Source organism: Elaeis guineensis, chromosome 15, assembly GCF_000442705.2.
Source record: "Elaeis guineensis isolate ETL-2024a chromosome 15, EG11, whole genome shotgun sequence".
NCBI lineage: Eukaryota > Viridiplantae > Streptophyta > Magnoliopsida > Arecales > Arecaceae > Elaeis > Elaeis guineensis.
Genome location: NC_026007.2, coordinates 70255250 through 70274795, shown reverse-complemented (window position 1 = coordinate 70274795; position 19546 = coordinate 70255250). Strand labels below are relative to the sequence as shown.

General features: G+C 34.4%; 1 protein-coding gene and 1 non-coding gene across 4 annotated transcripts; one reads left to right on the top strand and one right to left on the bottom strand.

Annotated features, from left to right (window-relative positions):
- Positions 1 to 92: 92 nt before the first annotated feature.
- LOC105058590 (uncharacterized) lies at positions 93 to 8285 on the top strand. The gene is made up of 5 exons (XR_012137199.1): positions 93 to 229; positions 4906 to 5799; positions 5921 to 6121; positions 7009 to 7204; positions 7765 to 8285. It is a non-coding gene; the product is annotated as an uncharacterized protein (transcript).
- Positions 8286 to 11129: 2844 nt separating this feature from the next.
- Positions 11130 to 15502, bottom strand: LOC105058589 (ethylene-responsive transcription factor 1). 3 transcript variants are annotated; one of them, XM_073249185.1, is made up of 4 exons: positions 15125 to 15501; positions 12373 to 13244; positions 12157 to 12247; positions 11130 to 11998 (listed from the first exon to the last, which is right to left on the bottom strand). In XM_073249185.1, the coding sequence occupies exons 1-3, from the start codon at positions 15375 to 15377 to the stop codon at positions 12188 to 12190; spliced, it is 1185 nt and encodes a 394-aa protein (XP_073105286.1). In that variant the 5' UTR covers positions 15378 to 15501; the 3' UTR covers positions 11130 to 11998; positions 12157 to 12187. The 3 variants fall into 3 exon arrangements, with proteins under 3 accessions (XP_073105286.1, XP_010939858.2, XP_010939857.2); XM_010941556.4 differs by lacking the exon at positions 11130 to 11998 and having other exon boundaries at positions 12024 to 12247; positions 12373 to 13202; positions 15125 to 15502; XM_010941555.4 differs by lacking the exon at positions 11130 to 11998 and having other exon boundaries at positions 12024 to 12247.
- Positions 15503 to 19546: the final 4044 nt, after the last annotated feature.

The window sequence follows — 19546 nt, the reverse complement described above, 5'->3', positions numbered from 1 at the left end:
CCTAGCCAGTTCAGGTCCTCCAAGGGCTAAGGTGGACCGACTTATTTATTGAACTAAAAAGGTTTAATTACGTGTTGACGTGTCGTCTTTAATAAGGTGTCGTACTTTCTTTCCCCTCCCGCAAACCAAAGGAAACGAAACCCTCCGGCCTCTTCCTTTCCGCCCATCGCTTCAACCTCTTCGCGACATCGAATCGATTCGCTGCCGTCTTCTCGGTGGCATCCAACAGGTCAGTCTCGATCGATTCTTCGTTCCTTTTTTCCCTTTTCAATATGTTGATCACCCCTTAATTTCTAGGGTTCGTATTGTTTTCTATTTAATTCGGTGCTGTTAATAGCGGTTTGTTCGGTGCTGCGATTCTCTAACCTTCGGTTGATCTCTTATCATTCTTGGAGGTGGAGACGATCGCATTTGTGAAAATTTAGAGATGTTTTGATTAATATACACCTGAATCAGAATTGGAATGGAAAAAGAAGAAGAACCTATGTATTCTTTGGAAAGCTTATGATAATATTAATTGGACGGGGAAAAGTTATTGGTGATCTTGTGGATTGTTGGTAGAGAGACCAACTCTGATGAAAAATACATGCATGAGCACATTATGGGGTGATTAGTTGCCCGAGTCCTGAATTTTGCATGGACATCACAATTTTCTTGGCCTTTTTGTTCTATTCTTCATTTTTTTTATTCAATGATTGGAGATCAGGACATTGGACCAAAAAATAATGGAGATTAGGGCATATTGCTGTAATCTTAATTTTTGTGGTTTCCAAAAACTGAAGGAGGATTGACCTTTCTATTTTCCTAGATACTCAGTATTATGTGTGGAGTAGTTAATGCAACTTGGGAAATCTGAAGAAGACTTGAAAGAGTAATTCTTGTTGATGAGGAATGCTGTTGGAGTTACATGTTCCATCATATTAAGGGCTATAGTCTGGGACCGATGTTGCCAACACAATCATGGATCTTGGGTTTTTTGACATGTCAAAACACTTGGAAATTTTTGGGAAATAATACATGATGTAGAGAGACAATGTTAGCATTTTTCAGGTCCATCGCAATAGAAGTTAATGTTTATGAGTTTGTGTTATTATTTGGAACTTTGTGAGAGATGCAAAGTTTTTGAGTATTTACCATCACTGCAAAGTTCATGCTGGCCCAACTTACCACACATGATCCTAATCCTATATATGCACGCATATTCATAGTGCAATCCATGGGCTTTTGAAGGTTATGTTGAGTTTGAACATTTTGGCATCTATGATATAACATTGTGCAAGACCTTGAAGATATGACTGTTGGCGATCCCTTGTATTGACAAGTGGAAACTATAGTAGAAATGGATAGATTTGAGCATATTTTATCTACTTGATGTAAGCTTGTGGTGTGATTTGTTAGGGTGACGCTTGTTGATGGTTCCTTGTTGTTCACCTGCATAGATTCTGGAAATGGTCCATGGGTACCAACAAAATAACTTCATTAAAGTGGTTAGCAGTGTTGCTGAAATATGCTATGTATTCATTCGGATTGTTGGCGCTGTTAATGAAATAACTGAGAGGCACCTTGAGCAAGGAATGTGGGATTCTCTGACATTGAACTGGTTATATCGGCAATTAATGTGCCAATAAGCCTTTTAGCATCATCTAGTTGCACGTTCAACTATCCTGTTGCTAGAAAACATAATTCTAGTCACTTGCGGTTGACTATATAAATATGCTTCACCTTTCATTTCTATAAAGCATGACCTTTATGTTAATCAAGAAATTTTATTTTTTTAATTGTACCATTAACAAATCTCATGTTAGTGTTCTTGATCATAAGCATTTGTTATATTTTCTTTTATCAACATTTTTACTACATGAATAAATCATATTCTTCTTTGGCAATCTACCAAGGGCTGTGGTCATAGTGATCCACCTATTCAACTACTTCAACCATTCCTGAACTCCTCGTATCATTTCCAAGGCATATGATAGTTCGATTATCTATATACGGACTTCTTGCCTAATGCATCTCTCCTATGCAATCTTGTGTTATGCCTTATCAGTTTCATTATGTGCAACACACCAACCATTCACTTGATTCTAATAAGTACAAAAAAATTGAGGCAAAGGAAACACTTCTGCATTAGTATATGGCTATATCATTGTGCTAAGAACATAGCTAGTAGAAGCAATGTTTGAAAATGCATCTAGGAAGCACAGATACTCCAAAACACCACCAATGGCCATAACTGATACGAATCATTTATGGATATGGCTCTGGTACATGTTTGATGCAGGAAAGAAGTATACCAGTTTTTTTTTTTTTTTAAATGAAAATTGGATCCAAATACTTCTGAGATATGTCTGAATACTTCCCAGATACCCCTAAGATATGTCCGGATATTTCCGCATTCAAATGCTCAATAACTTTAAGTTATTAACTACCCTCTTTTCCTTTCCCATACCCTAAATGAGGTTAATTTTTCTTTTCTTTCCTCCCTCTTCTTCATTCAACACTTTTTTTTTTGTTTTGTTTTTTTCCCTTCATTCACCGGAACCATGACTAGAGACCCTTTTTGTTACTTCTAGTTTTGGGATTTCTCATGCATGTGTATCACACAGTAGATAAGAGACATGGCAATGTTAAGGGTTGTTTCCTAAGTTCATTTTTGGATTTAGCATAATATTTTCTACATATAATAGTGATGGCATTTTGTTTATGTTGCTGTATTTGTTCTTTTGGATGGTAGATTTTTATTGTGTTGCTGGTCTGCTGCATTGTTTCTATTTGGTTCTAACTTCTGGTTTTGTTAGTTTTGTTGCTGACTCACTGAATATTTGTCATGGCTATACTTATTATTCATATACTTTGCAGCATGAATTCTCATTAGCTGGTTGCATTTGTTTTAATTATGTCGCTATCTTGCGACATCTGTAACTCTAGAATAAAGAATGTTTGCTGCATTTATGTTTACTAGCATACACATGCTTACTAGATTTTTTCATGATATTGCTGAGTATTTATTTAGTGTCTATTTTGTGTGGGCCTACATAAGAGTTGCCAAATTTGTGGTCACACAATGCTAAGAAGGTCATATATGCAGTCATACAATGACAATAGGCTACATATGTGGCTACATGATGCTAATCCTATTGCATATGTGTCCAGAAAGTGCTAAGCAAAACCTGTTTTCCAAAAGAAGTGCTAAGCAAATACTTTTTTTTTTTTTGAAAAAAAAAAAGAAGAAGTGCTAAGCAAATCATCTTTAAGGCCCATATGTGGCACAAACAAATATTACTAGCTGTGTATTGGGTATGCAATGTAGTCAAGGGACCACATACACAAATTCATTTGCATATACAAACATATGCACCGCATTCTAGAAAACTGAGCAGAAACAATCTGGCATTTTTTCAGCATGTAGTGCACAAGATTCAGTCAAATCTTTTTGGTCCATAGAGTATTCATATCAATCATTAACTATGTAATCAATTTGTTCGAGTGAAGGATTTCTCACTGTAAGTGGAGTGCTTCTGTACTTTGCAAGGAATTGCTTTTGATGCTCAACATGTTTCCATGTGCTTGAAACATTTTTAGCTTTGATGTTCCCCATTGCTTGTTGTTTTTGTCTTTACTTCTTTCCAGTCCATTAAGTTTTTTTCCTGTTCGATTTACAGATATAAGTTAATTACAGGGTAACTATTGGAAGAAAGACGATAAATATGAGAATGAAAATGCTTTGCCTTTCTTATCTTGTGATTGTTTTAAATTTTTCGTTAAATGCTATGTATATTTGCGCCTTTGTGTTAAGTTCTTTCAATTTTGCCATCTAAGAATAGAAGAGAATTGCAAGGTTATTGTGGGAGCAAGATGATAAATATGCTAATGACATTCTTTGCCTTGCTTTTCATATGATTGTATTTGTGTTAAATTAAGGTTTAAAAATTAGTTTGGGTTTCAGTTTAGGTTTTAGCGAGCCCCTTTTCAGTTTTGGAGTTTCGGTCAAAAAAAAAAAAAAAAAGAAGCTAAAGTCTAAAAAAAAGGAAATAAAGGAAGTCAATAAAAGTTATGACACAACAAGTATTATTTTGTGTCATATAGACTCTTTATATGTATAGTTTGGATAATTATTTGCTGAAGTTAATATGGCATATTAGTAAGACTGAGCATACTAGTATTCCTGAATGATTTACCTCTTGAACCCCAAAATTCATTATATGGACAATCATAAAGTTTTCAATGCCGACTGCAAATATTTTTCTCCATCTTTTAGTAGAACTCAGAGCATTTATTTCTTGTTATTTTGAGGTTAAGTGGCTGTTTAATCAAATTCACGTAGTTATAGAAAAAAAATATATAATGGAAGTTATAACTTTGCAATGAATTATATTTACTTGTTCACGTTTTTTCTTTGCTGAGTAACATTGTAAGAGTATTTTCGGACAAATAGACACATCGATGGCTGTCTACATCCTCTTTGAATTGAACAAAAATAATCAAAAACCATTGAAAATTGACGTTATGTAGCATATGTACTTAACTAGATGACAAAATGACCCTCATATCGTATAAACATGAATATATATATATATATATTAATGAAGGCATCTACGTTTGATCTTAGGTCAATTTTGGTCAGAACTAGCTGAAACCAATGAAGCTGGACCAAAGCTGATGGAACTGCTAAAACTAACTGAAACCTGAAACCAGATATCAGCTTTGGTTCAGTCTCGGGAGAAACTGATCTGTTTTGGCATTGGGCAAAACTGGTTTGTCTATGCTGAGACTTAAACCTTGTGTTAAATGTTATCTTGTTGTTTGTTTATATTGGTGTTTCAATGAAACAACCCATGAAGGATATTTGGATCCTGATGATTTTTAAGATGTCTATATCTGAAAGTAAATATATGACAACTGCAGGCAGGAAAAGCTCTATTTGTTGATGATCATTGAGTGTTGAATAGAGTTCATGGAAAAATCTGAAGGAATCATTTCATACTCTTCGCTTTCTAATCTTGATAAAGAAAATCCTTATGATGGAAACTTTAAATCTTATATTTTGGGTGGCCATCGAAAGGGTATTTCTTCAGCAGGACCAAGATTCTTGGGACCAGACTACTTATATCAACCATCACTGGAATCTGACTTTCTTGAGGGGTATGATTCAGCTGAGGATCCATGTATTTTTGCTCAACCCAAAGCTAATCCTGAAGTGAACTTGAGAACTGTATTAAGTGGGATAATTGCGATTTTAACTGGTCAGAACAGAATGCAAGGTGATAGTCAATCACAACAAACTTCAAGCTCAGACATATCATTTCTTAGTTCTGAAAGAATGGAGACAGTTTTTTGCATCCATCAGTTTGCATACCAAGTGCGCCACCTCTTCTTGAGACAGATGCTATCAGTTATGATGCATATAGAGAAATATTGGAAGCAGAACCTCCTGAATGGCTGCCAGATAGTTACACTGCTGTCTGCATGCAATGCACTTCTCCTTTTACAGCCATTACTCGTGGAAGGCATCACTGTCGGTTTTGTGGAGGTGTCTTCTGCAGAGACTGTACGAAGGGGAGATGTTTGTTGCCTGTCAAGTTCAGAGAGCGCAATCCTCAGAGAGTATGCGATGCTTGCTATGACAGACTTGATCCACTGCAGGGCATTTTGATTAACTCCATTAGCAATGCAATGCAATCAGCAAAACATGATGTTATGGATTGGACCTGCACGAGAGGGTGGCTGAATTTGCCTGTGGGTTTATCGATGGAATATGAGATATATAAGGCATCAAGTATGCTGAGAAGCTATTGCCAGGTGCAATATTCTGTATTTTCCCTTTTCTATCAATAGCTTTTTCTTGTGAAGTATTTATAACCCTGTCTTCATTATAATCTGGATACATTTATAATATATTTCCCCTTTTTGATATGTGCAGGTTTCTAGATTGAACCCTGAGAAATCTATCCCCTTGGCAGTTCTCAAAGGAGCAAAAGGGCTTGCCGTACTAACAGTTGCTAAAGCCGGCGCATTTCTTACTTATAAAGTTGGTACAGGTCTGGTAGTTTCGCGTAGGTCAGATGGGTCATGGTCTGCACCATCTGCCATTTTATCTGTTGGGTTAGGATGGGGAGCACAGGTAGGCATACAGTGAGATGAGTTCATGTTACTATTTTTTTTTTCACCCTCCACTTTTGTAGTTATGGTGTTAGGCATTATTTTTAAAACAAATTTACCTGCAGAAGCACATAGAAGTGTATCATGTCTGAAATCAGTATGGTTGAGTCAGTGAAAAACTGTGGAAAGAATAGTGGCAAACAATGATTATTTGAGGAAATTTTGTTAGGAGCTAGACTATACAGAACTTTGTAGAGGAACGGGAGAATCATACAAATTTTTAGTTAAGCATTACATGATGGGGAGCAACAGATGTCCAACAATCTTATAACTTGTTCTGTACATGTATACGCTTAATTGATGATCCATTAGAGCAATTTGGTATGTACAAATATGCTAGAGTTGAATTCTCTCATGTTAATAAGTTCTGGCTTTTCCATTCATTTCTTAAACGGATCATGTTACACACATTAGTCACCCATCCCTCTGCCCAACGTGCAAAAAAATATGTACATAATTATCATAGTGTAGATGACATTCTTCTTTATATAAAATTATGTATATGATTTTATATAAAGACTCGCAAATTGTGGTCTGTGGAGAATCAAAGCATGTCCAACAATTTGATGTGTGGTCCTGTTTTTGTTAAACAAGTTCTTGAAACTAGGCTACATTTTGTGTTTACTAGTTATCCTAGGTAATGCATTGGATTTTATCAAATTTGTCTTTCTGATTTGATTTGTGGGTAAGGGAGACAAAAGAATGTTTCAAATCATTGATTTGGAATTTAATGAGCCAAGATCATGCTCAGTTTCCTGTGCTTGGAACTTATCCTAGAACTTTGCTGTCATGCCTTTGAACTTGAAGAGAAAAGCCTTTTGCCTGATCTTTTCGCTTTCTATTATGCAGATTGGGGGTGAGCTCATGGATTTCATCATTGTTCTTCATGGCAGTAAATCTGTGAAGGCATTCACTAGCCGCATGCACTTTTCTCTTGGGGCTGGCTTGAGTGTTGCAGCAGGACCAGTTGGCAGGGTGTTTGAAGCGGATCTCCGAGCCGGAGATAGAGGGTCTGGCATGTGTTATACTTACAGTTGCAGCAAAGGTAATAATTTTCCAAAGGAAGCATATGTCATGATAGGGTTCAACTAAACTAATTCAAGGTCTTCAATTCTAAAAGTTCTTCAAACATCTTATGAAGATTCCTTTTCTGTCTTCTCAACAATCTTCGGCATATCCTATTTATTCCTTTTCTATCTTGTCAACAAGTCTGTAGGAGTTGCATTTGCATCAAAATAGGTTGGAGCATTTATTAGGTTTTAAATGACTTTCTGTATAAAGCAGCAGTTGGAAATCAAGGGAAGACGAGGAAGGTGTTTAAATATTCACATATTTATGTGAAGAAATGTGACTTCTTTAATAACTTCTTTTTCCCTCCTTTTCTTCTCTCTCTCTTCCCTTCTCCCTTCAAGCTATACAATTAACTGCCGTGATTGTAACCCAAAGCTTTAGCATAAAAAAGTGCTAGTGCCTCGTGTCATAGCTTCCCCACTTAATGCATGTCCATATTGGTAAGTATGATGACCATATATGCAGCTAGTGGGTTTGGCACTGCCGTGTAATTATTGTTAAAAGAAGTTTGATATATTTGAGTCTGCTGAACAGGTGCTTTTGTTGGGGTCTCTCTGGAAGGAAATGTTGTTGCAACAAGGATGGATACTAATTTGCGCTTCTATGGTGATCCTTATCTGACCACTACCGATATCCTCTTGGGGAAAGTGGAGAGACCAAAAGCTGCTGGGCCTTTATACTCTGCTTTGGACGACCTATTCTCAAAACTAAGCTGTTAGGTTTCACAAGGGATGTCTTGTGCACCTCTTTCTTTTCCTTGAATACAAACTGAAACTCTTGTTTTTTAGTTGCTGGTGTTTAATATTGTTATGGTTGCCGAGTTCAATTTATTCTCTAGGTTGCACATTGTGATCTCTAAAGTATTGAGATACCACAAATGTATAGTCATTCTGCATTTATGTACAGGAAAAATAATTGTATATATAATAGCAGAAGGTACGAGAGTCATTAGTTTGGGTTGGTATATGTTTCAAGCTTATCATCACTGAACATTGTATTGAAAAATCATTGCAGGAGCATATTAGGGAATATTACTTGAGTTAGTTTCAAACTTATATCCAAATAGGAATTTTCCTCATTTTAGCAATGAATGAAACGAACTAGTATGTTTTCTTCATTTGAGATGGATATGCCTCGAGCTTTAATACTGCAGTTTATTTGCTCCATTATACAAATCTGACTGAAAATTCAGGTGGAAAGGGCTATCGGGATGCTACGGCAGGCTATGTTGGATGGTAGATTTGATAGGGAGTGCTCTTTCCTGTGTATCTTGCAACGCCTCTGTTATTTGAAAGTGGCAACTTCTTCGTTAGTGAGGTGAAGTCCCTGATTAACTTGTTCAGCGCTGAAGATGACTGGGAGTTTGTGTAATGCTGAGTTCTACCAAGCACCAGCTACTACTACCTTTGCTTGTTTGAACTTTGTTTGCTATGATATCCGTAGGGTATCATGGCTATGGATGAAATATACAATTTGAAAGATGCTGCCGAATAACCGAGGTATTTCAGCTCTGATCACACTAACTTTAAGTAATTTGAAATATATTTGTGGAAGATCACTGACCATTGTACCTGATATGTCTTTATTCTTCACTTTGTTTACCTTATATTTGCTATTTAATGAAAGGTTTCGGGTTACTTTACCGATTCATGAATGGGATTACCATATGTAGTATCTTGCATTTTGAGCCTGTAGGATGTCTGCCTCTTGTAACCATGGGACATCCTAACGCAAGCAGAAAAGGAGGAGGATCGTGGCTGGTTGGGGAGAGAAACTTGACGTGATAAGGGAAGCAATGGTCATTCAATCTCAGAAAATTTTTCTGTTTCTTTTTTAGGGGTCATTTTTTTATAAATAAATATCATAAAAAAATTGATCAAATTTTTTATTGATCAACTTATCTATATTCTTACGCTTTTCAAAATGGGTAAGTTATTTTATCATGGACAATATTTATTCATAAAATAGAGAAAAATTTTATTCATTTAAGAGATGATTAAATTATTTTTTCATTAGTCAGTAAAATAGGTATTTAATGCTGTACTTAAAATGTCCATCCTCATTTTTAATATCTCCATCATTCAATGGTTAATAACTTAGTTAAATTTAAAAAGTATAAGGGATATCATCAAAAATATTGATAAATTTTATCAACTTATCCAGAGAAGTAGTAATGTAAAAAATAGAGGTAACAAATTTCGAAGCTATTTTTCTGTATAAAAAAATATAGATAAATTATTTTTTTATTTAAATATTATTTGAAAAATATTTATCTAGAAAAATATGGATTCTTAGATAAATTTTTTATCTGTAAAATAATAGATCTTTTAAAAGTAATTTTTTTTTTCATATCCCAAAAAATTTGGAAATGGTAATCCTAGCCACCATACGGTTGAGACCGAAGACGTAGGATTTGAGAATCCAGACCGGCCTTATTTCAGGTTGCTTTGAATAACTCATGCTCTTTAAAAAATAGCTCTTTTGCTGCTATGTAGTGTCTTAAATGATGTTACCATGGTCATGCAACCACAATTATTCAGGTTAAAAGGTGCCCCCTTATGTTGCCGGTAATCTCTCATAATTTGACTTGATGCTTAGGTTTAAATCCTGCCATAACCAGGTTTGCAGGCTAAGAGCTGTTTGGAAAATACTGCACCTTATTTTAGAAGAAGAAGAAGAAGATTTTATTGAACTGAAAAAAATTCTTCGCTTGAACTAAAATAGACATGCTCCTACGGCCTCCTCTCCATTATGTTTGATACTGGAAACTCGTACTGATTCACCACACACACAGACACACACACACACAAATGTGTGTGTATGAATGTATGCATGCATGTATGTGTATGTATATTGTCACCTAATTGAACAAAAGGGCAAATGGGAAGAAACCCACATCTATTGTATCGAGGCAAGAGATTTTATTAACTTGGTCGGTTGGTTCCTTGCTTGGCAAGTGCTAAAGTAGAGACCAAGACAGGTCGGACGAAGAATCGTACATGGGCCCGTTGAAAACATTTCATGTCAGTCAGCCGTTGTTTTCGATCACGAAGGGCCGAAGCCACCGCCCGTCACGTGCGACAGAGGCGCCCAGCTGCAAAGGTGCAAGTTCGGGTTGAACAGAACAAGTCACGTGGCAATAACCATAAGAAGAGGCCACGCGTGGGAGACATTTCATGGGATCAGAGCTCAGGAGGGTGACTCAGAGACGACCACCTTCAGAACAAAGAATCCAAATCGAATCTCGCGATTATTAATTTAAAAGCCTGCTATCTACCCCACGTCGTACACCATGCTATTTTTTTCTCCTTTTAAGCAGAAAAAACCTACATCCCCTACAATTGTCAATAAAAGATATCTTAGGAGCTTTCTTTTTAATTTTTTTGACTGACAAAATGCACCAAGTAACTTCCATTCGATCAAATTTTCTTCGGTTCAGACCTTTCTAAGGTTAACTAATCTTCCACCTTTGATTTCCAAGGTGAAAAGAGTCTCATAGTTGAAAACATTCATCCGGGATTTACCACCAAAAAAAAACATTCATCTGGAAGCAGTTATAAGTCAGAATCAGCCATGAATATTCTTCAACATATTAGTCTAATTGATAAATTGCGGGTTTATGCCCTTGGCATAGCTCTTAGCAATTAAAGATTTTGAATTTGATTCTTGATTAATGAATCTTTAAAATATCTAGATCCGATTAGTTATACTGCAAGGCAAAAAAACAAATTATTCTATTCCACAATCAATTCAGTGGATTAAAAACAAAGTTAGAATGAAGAAAAATGAGCAAACCGTATACAAACCGAGGAATAATTCCAATAATATTATTAAAAAAAAGGTGAAAAAAAGGGGGGAGTTTGTGTTGATGGACATAGCAGGCGAAAAAAGAATACACATGGTACTAACAACTGGTCAAGTATCTGTATATCAAACCGATCGACTCATTGAGTCATAATGTCATGCGTTGTACAACCACGTTACATATAGATTTGGTACCCCATCAATGCATTTAACCTACATTTGCGTGGAAGCTTGGCACTCATGTCATAAAGAAAGGAAACAACAAATAACTTGTCGTGCGTCAAGCATTGAAAATGACTAATCAAAGATGACAATTTCCGAATGTTTGGCCTTGCGAATCAACCATGCAGCAAAATTACCCCTCGCCACCATGGAGTTAAACACATCTACACCACATCTAATCACACTTCACCAAACTGGCAATCGATGCTGGTGAATTACCAAGCACATCTCCTAGTGGATTGCAGAGGACAAAACACGCAACTTAGAGTTCCATGTCTTCCGGATCCAGAAGACATGATGTCGACGTCACAAGCCAAAGAAGTGGGATTTTGTCTTGTTTCCTTCTCTTCTCCTTCACTCCCCAATATTTTAGGCCGAACAACTTTCCCCCATGGTTGGCCAACCTTGCAAGTCTAGAAAACCATTTGGATTTGCCCGAGCTATTCACAACACCAACAACAACATGCGTCAATTCCTTGCGTTTAACAAACACAGATCATTGGTTCTGAATTGACACCAACCAGACCCAGAGCTACCGGAGGGACCACCTTTCATTAGCATTTCTCTGTGTCTTGAAATTGTCATTCAAATTTCCATCATCCACCACACCCAATAAAACAGCAGCTCTGACGCAGCCATCTCTCTGCCATCTTTATGACTTAATAATCAGCCCAACCTATGAGAAAACTATCGGGGGGAATCAAGCATGGGACAAATGCACAGGCCCCACCAAGTGCACAATCTACCATAGCATCAAGAGGCACATATACAACAAAAGAAGCATTCAATCAGTCCCCAAGAGATGCCCATTATGTCATCAAACAAAACATTCAAATCCAAGTACTCAAAAAGCAGAGAGGCTTCACAAGGCAACAGTTTTAAAACTCAAAATTATTATACCTAAGGGTACTTTTGTTAACCATAATTCAATTCAATTGATTGCAGCAGACCAACATTTCTGGTCCTCCACATCCTTCAATGACATCAGTTCCTGCCAAAAAAAAAAAAACATAAAATAAAATAAAATAATATGAAAGAAAATGCTGTTTTTCATGAAATTCAACGTGAGAAACTAGCAGGGCTTAAGAAACCCGGCATGACCATGGGAATGCTTACATTATCTTTATTAACAGAAAACCAATATCCCTCAGTAAATGCTCTCTGTGGGCAGGTCATCAAACTCCAAAGATCCATAGTGCTCAGTCCATCCTGATCCACTTCACAGCTGAAGAGGCTGTCAACTGACTCATATGCGCTCCACTCAAGATAAGGGATCAGGAACTTCATATGTGATTCAGAGGCAGAAAGCTCCTCAGAAAGTTTCATTGCAGAGTTTTCCTCTGTTTGTACTGCATCATCAGATGTGATTTTCAGGTTCTTCTGGGGACTACCATGCTCCAGGAATCTGGATTCATCACCCTCAGTTATAGTAGGAGCAAGAACTGATGTGATCTCGGGATTCTTGGTTTCATGTTCCCATCCAAGATCTGAATAATCAACAGTGTTGCTTCCCTGATCAGAGAGAAAATTCAAAATCCCAGTGCCCTCAGGAGGTGGAGAGGACTCCACCGAGGGAAGGGAATTCATGTACTCAGGGTCTGCCGGCTCCTTCACTTCCATGTGATCCATAGTAGAATATAAATCATAATCTTGGTCATTCAACTTCTGTTCCTCTGACAATGCTGGTTTTGGTGCTTGCAAAGTTGGTTTCTGGTTTTGTTTTTGGGCACTCGCAGATGCTTCAGGGAAGTTCACTTTAGCTTTCTTGCCCCGGATACGACGAGCTTCAACATCATAAGCTCTAGCAGCCTCTTCGGCAGTGTTGAACGTTCCAAGCCAGACACGAACCCCCTTGCGGGGATCTCTGATTTCAGCTGCCCACTTGCCCCATGGACGCTGGCGGATTCCTCTGTATTGATTCTTTCTCTTCCTTTTTGCTGATCTAGCTGCAGACCCATTGAATTCTACTGATTTTGGAGTAGTTGAGCCTTCAGCAGTCCAAAGAGAATATAAGAAAAGACACAACGTAACACAGAGGGGAAATTTTCCTTTTAACAGATCTCAACTATCTAATAATTAATTTAAGAAGAAACAAGCCATTCCATATGAAGTCCGATCACACATAATAGACAAAAAACAGAGTTTAATCCAGATCACAGGATTCTTTATAAAATAACAACTCCATTCTGCTACTCTCCCATACTGTGAAAGGTGAACCAGAAGTAGTGTACAATCTACCAAATATGTATGCAAGCAGTAATAAAATAAATACCGGTAATGAACAACATTCCATGCCACTTCAATGCACAAAAACACATCAATTTCAAACTTCTTTCCCATCAATAACAAAATTCCAGGAAATATAGAAGGCCTGATATTATTTGTCCAGACAAAAAATTGCACATATTTTTTAATGTCCACTTTTGCAATAACCAATGCAAGAAAACATGGCTCATTAATTAATGACAATAAGAGTGCAGATCCATTCACCGTCTCTATATAATCTCATAATTCAGACATTTACTTTCATCAGATCAAAGGAAAGATAGCCATAATATAACTCATAATGAGCCATGTCAGTTCTCAGTTTCCACTCTCCAAATCAATCACTGATTGTTGTTATTTCTGCTTTGCAAAAACAACCTGACACAAATTATAGCCTACCTCTTAACATTTTTATGATAAACAACTTAGTTAACATGGATCTTTGACTCTGATTTTTAACAGCTACATTCTCGGAAAGCCAAGATTCCTAAAACACCTGAAATTCTATGTACTTATAATTACTCACCAGTAGATCATCTCTATATTGGATAATTCATTTAATAGAAACATAAATTAATGAAGAACAGCAAAGCCCAGATTACAATCCTGAAACCATAAAATAGACCCTGACAAACCAAAACCAGCAGTAAGAAAACAACCATACACCACATCGAAAAACAGAACAATATAATTAATTATAAGCAAAGATGAAATCAAAGAAATAAATTGAGGGAAAGGAGACAAAATCAAACATAAGATGGTGAATAAATAAGTAAAAGGGCAGATTAATTTGGGTGATACTTTGTATATTTAAAGATGAAATACCACGTAAGTTATAAACAACATATCGCAACAAAAATGATACCCTACTCGAGTCTTCAGCCAAAAAGGGGGCAAATGGAAACAGAAGTCTGAAAATAAGAATATTCATAATACACACATTTTGAAACGGGGAAGTTTTTAGTTTTAATTTAAAAAAAAAAAAAAAAAAAACAAGGCAGGAAACAAATATTTGTTTAGCAAAAGATTCACCAAAGTAGCATAAATTCGAAAAGATATATTAATAACCAATAAATTTTGGGGACAGAAACCCAAAACGGCAATACTTTACCAGTACTTTAATATCTCCGGTTCCAATATGATTCTTATTTCCGCAACCTGTTCTTCCCGGCAAGAACCAGGATCCATTCTAACCAAAGTTTCTTTTTTTCCCCCTAAAAAAAGGCTAAAATGGAGAAACATCAAAAGTCTTACTCAAATCCTAAAGTAACATGACCGTTTTAAATTCTAGATTTTAAACCCTCAACAAATCCCCGAAGAACAAAAGCCGTTAGATGAAAATAGTTAATAAGGAGAAAAATAATACTACCCAAAATAAATTAAAATCCACAAACATCAATAGCAAGCAACAAGAAGAAGAATCACTGAAAAGATGCACCTTTTTGCCCAGTAAAAAAAAAAAAAAAAAAGACAAGAACAAAGCCCATTTCCCATAAATCTCCAACAAATAGGAAACTAGAATTCACAACATAAGATCACAAAAGCTACAGAGAACAAGGAATAGCCAAAAGAACAATCATCTCAACAGAGTTTCTAAGTTTACCTCGAGAGAAGGTGGCCTTGGAGGCGAAGGCAAAAGGCTTGACGTCGACCTCCTCCTCGTCTTCCTGGGACTCGTCCTTGAAGTCCTCGAAGTCGGCCTCGAAATCATCGTCGAACTCCACGACCTCATGCTTCCGGCCTTTCTTCTTTCGGCCGCCGCCCTTCTTGAGGCCCGGCCAGCGGTAGTCGGCGGTGAGCCGGCGGGAGGCCGTCGGTGGTAGCATGAAGTCAGAGATGATCGCACCACCACACATCTCGAAGCTCAAAGGAGACGCCTTTTTCGGTCTTTGTTCTGCGAAGAGAAGAGAAAATGCGAAAGAGGGTTGGGGGTTTGGAAATGAGATAAGAAGGGAAGAGGGTTTTAGGTGGAAGGGCTTGGACGGGAAGGTGGGCGTCTCCGCGCGCGGATATAGACGGACAGATGAGAAATCCCTGGTACACCGCACCCACGCGGTATAGAAAAATATCGTAGCCGTCATTTTCAAACACCCATATTTAATATCCACAGATTTATTTTTTATTTAAAATTTTAAATAATTAAAATATATTTTTGAAAAAAATATTATATTTTATATTTATATTATATTATAATATTCTACTGTCAAATTATGACTTTATATTTATATAATATTATAATTTTTTTAAAAAATTATAAAAAGATAAAAATATTTTCATCATTAAAAATTTATAAAATTTATAAATAAAAAAAATATTTTTCTTTTTTTATAAATTCTATCATCAAATTTTGATTTTTTATAAATTTTAATTTTTATATGTAAAAAATCATAATTTAATTATAAAATATATTATAATTTTTTAAAAAATATATTTTTTATTATTTAAAATTTTAAATAAAAAATATAACTATAGGTATTAAATATACATTAAAAAGTGATGGTTATTTGATCCAATTTGATAGAATAATATATTTTTTTTATACTACATATGATATATAAATAATTACTCTAGATAGGTATATATACACATGTGCAAATATATATATATATATATTATATATATATATATATATATATATATATATATATATGGATAAAATTGTTCATCTTAGTATAATTATCTTAAATTCTGAAAATAAAAATAAAATTTATTTTGTTTTGAGATAAAAAATATAAAATAAAAATGATACCAATATATTCTTAATAAATGGGAACATGATATTGATAAATGTTACAGAAACTCTGTTAAACGAGAAGGTGAATAAATTTATTCACACACTAACTCAATTTATTATTTTTATAATTTTTTTATGTGTATATAATTGTTATTCTTTTTGAATATATCTAATCCTTTAATATTTTATGAGAGTATATTATCATTCCTGCAAGAGTTGAAATTATTAGAATCTTCTTAAAAAAATATTAATTATGGAAATTTAGAGAAGATATTTTTGGGTGTGAAACACTGAGTGGGATTGATATAGATTGAATTAAAGAATAAATAGAACAAAGGTTAAGAAAATGGAATATCGCAGTTATAAAATGGTAATTATGGAGGGAACAGTGATGAAATTAATAACCATGGAAATTAGATGGCGGTGATTTTCTTCCCCCCTCAAAAAAAAAAAAAAAAAAGAGTTGCAATAATTCTTTGTGTGCCATGTCCGAAGAAGTAAAATCGACATGGGGCATATCTATATAGTATAATTAATAATGAGATAGATATTTAATATCATATAATATTTTTTTATTTTTTGATGAAAATATTTTTTTTCTATAAAATAAAAAATAATATTATTATTTTCTGATATGTTGTATGACTATATATTATATATATATATATATTATATATATATATAATATATATTAAATAATATATATAATTTTTTGATACTTATATGGCTTTCTGTGAATATAAATAATATTCTGAATAATATATATAGTTTCTGATGTCTTATATAACTTTCTATCAATATATATGACATCATGAATAATATATATAAATTTTGTAAATATATATGATATTTTGAATAATATATATAATTTTTTGTATCTTTATATGATATTCTGTTAGTTATTATGGCTTTCTGATGCTTTATATAATTTTTTAAACAATATATATGATTTTCTGATATCTTATATAATTTTTGTTGATCATAATAATTAATAAAATATTATATAAAGATAAAAAAAATTATATATATTATTTAGCATGTCCCATATATTTATAAGATTATATATATTATATAGCATATCATATATATTGACAAAAAGTTATATAAGGTATCATAAAATCATCTATATTATTCAAGATGTATATATATTCACAAGAAGTCATATATATTATTTAGAATGTCATATATATTCATAGAAAAGTCATATAAGATATCAAAAAATTATATATATTATTCAAAATATTATATAAAGATGCAGAATATCATTATATTTATTTAATATTTTATATATATTTATAAAAATATATATATATTATTTAAAATATCATATATATTGATAAAAAATTAATATATATTGTTCAAAATATCATATATATTCATAAGAAGCCATATATATTATTTAGATGTCATATATTCATAAAAAATTATATAAAATATCAAAAAATTATATATATTATTTAGAATGTCATATATATTCACAGAAAATTATATAAGATATTAGGAAGCCATGTGTTGGGATAAGTCAATCGACCTCTGATTCAAGTTAATCGACTATCGACTTCGACTCAACAACAGCCGACTGACCAGACATACAACCCCGATCGTCTCTACATCGGATGAATATGCGATTTTGACTCTTCATCAATCAATTGAGCAAACCGCATCGACTTATCGCCGGCTGACTGACTAACGATTCGACTACTATCGATCGACAGCAGACGATTCAGACCATCGATATAATAGAACTACTAGTCGACGGTCACTCATGGATTCTACCGACATATGATCGGTTCTATCGACATATGATCGGCTAATTTGCTCAACATACCATAACCATCATGAACGGTTATCGACCGCATATCATGACGCAATCAGTGAAAATTAATGATCCACTATGTGATTATGGCCCGATGATTTAGTGCCATAAAATACGGGACCACGTCCGATGGTTACGACAACCTCATCTATAAAAAGGGAGTAAGAAAATAGGACTGATAAGCTTAGGCTAGGCCAAAACTCTGCTACTATTTACATTCAACTCCTGTTCATCAACTTTTCTCTCCGACTTAAACATCGAAGAGTCCCGCCGGACACAAATTCGGTCTGTACGGATGTTGTTTTATAGGTGTTCATTTTTGACGACAGACGATAAGAAGTTGACCGCAACACATATATATTGTTCATGATGCCATATAAAGATACAGAAAGTCATATATAGTATTCAGGATATCATATATATTTATATGAAGTCATATAAGGCATGAAAAAATAATAATATTATTTTTTTTTAAAAAATATAATATTTTATTAATTTTTTTTAAAAAAATAATATGATATCAAATATTTATTTTATTATCAATTATACTATGTGATCAAATATTGTTGGACAACATGCTTCATATTAATTTTACAGCACTGCATGCAGTGCACAAAAATTTTTAATTAATCATGTCCGCGTTGGCCGTGTCAACACTCGCACTAATTTCACCGGGGGGTTAGGATTGATTAAAATATTTACACTTGCACTCGATTAATGGCTTCATATGGGTACGAATAGACAAGCCATGCCATGTGTCATAGTTGTTGGGTCTTGAGCCCCGACGTATACTGGCTCCTGGACTATGTTTTTTTTCGGAAACTGACCTATCACCCAAAAAATAAAATAAAAAAAACAAAATAGAATAGAATAAATAAAATAAAAAAATAAAACTTAAAACCGGCCTATTAGATTAGCATATTGGGCGTGCTTTATCCGGATCCACTTACCGATCGATGTTGGAACAGCCACTGCCGGCCCTGGGACGGGTCAAAACGGGCGATCGCCTCAGACCCCTATTTTTTTTTTGTCAGATGTCTGTCTGTACCAATCGGAGCTTATGATTTCTGAAAATTTAGCAGTTCTTTCTGACAGTGGTGAAGCCCTGACAACAGTGGTGAGGCCCTGGATACAGACAGGCTCCAGACCTAAAAAATATCAGGACCGATCCTGAGAACAGCAGATTTATCGTACGCAAAAAATTATTGATTAAAATAAATTTATCATATATATCTTACATCATTCAATAACAAATCAGCATGTCATTCAAAAAATAAATTTTTTATTTAAAATAATAAAAATAAATTTTTTATTTAAAATTTTAAATAAATAATAATATATTTATTATTTTTTTGAATGATATATTTATTTAGGTTTTTTATTAAAAAAGAAAAGAAATCTTTACTTGTCATATTGCTTATTTAGGGTTTTGACTATTTATTAGATTAAAAATCAGTTGCCTATAAAAAGCATGA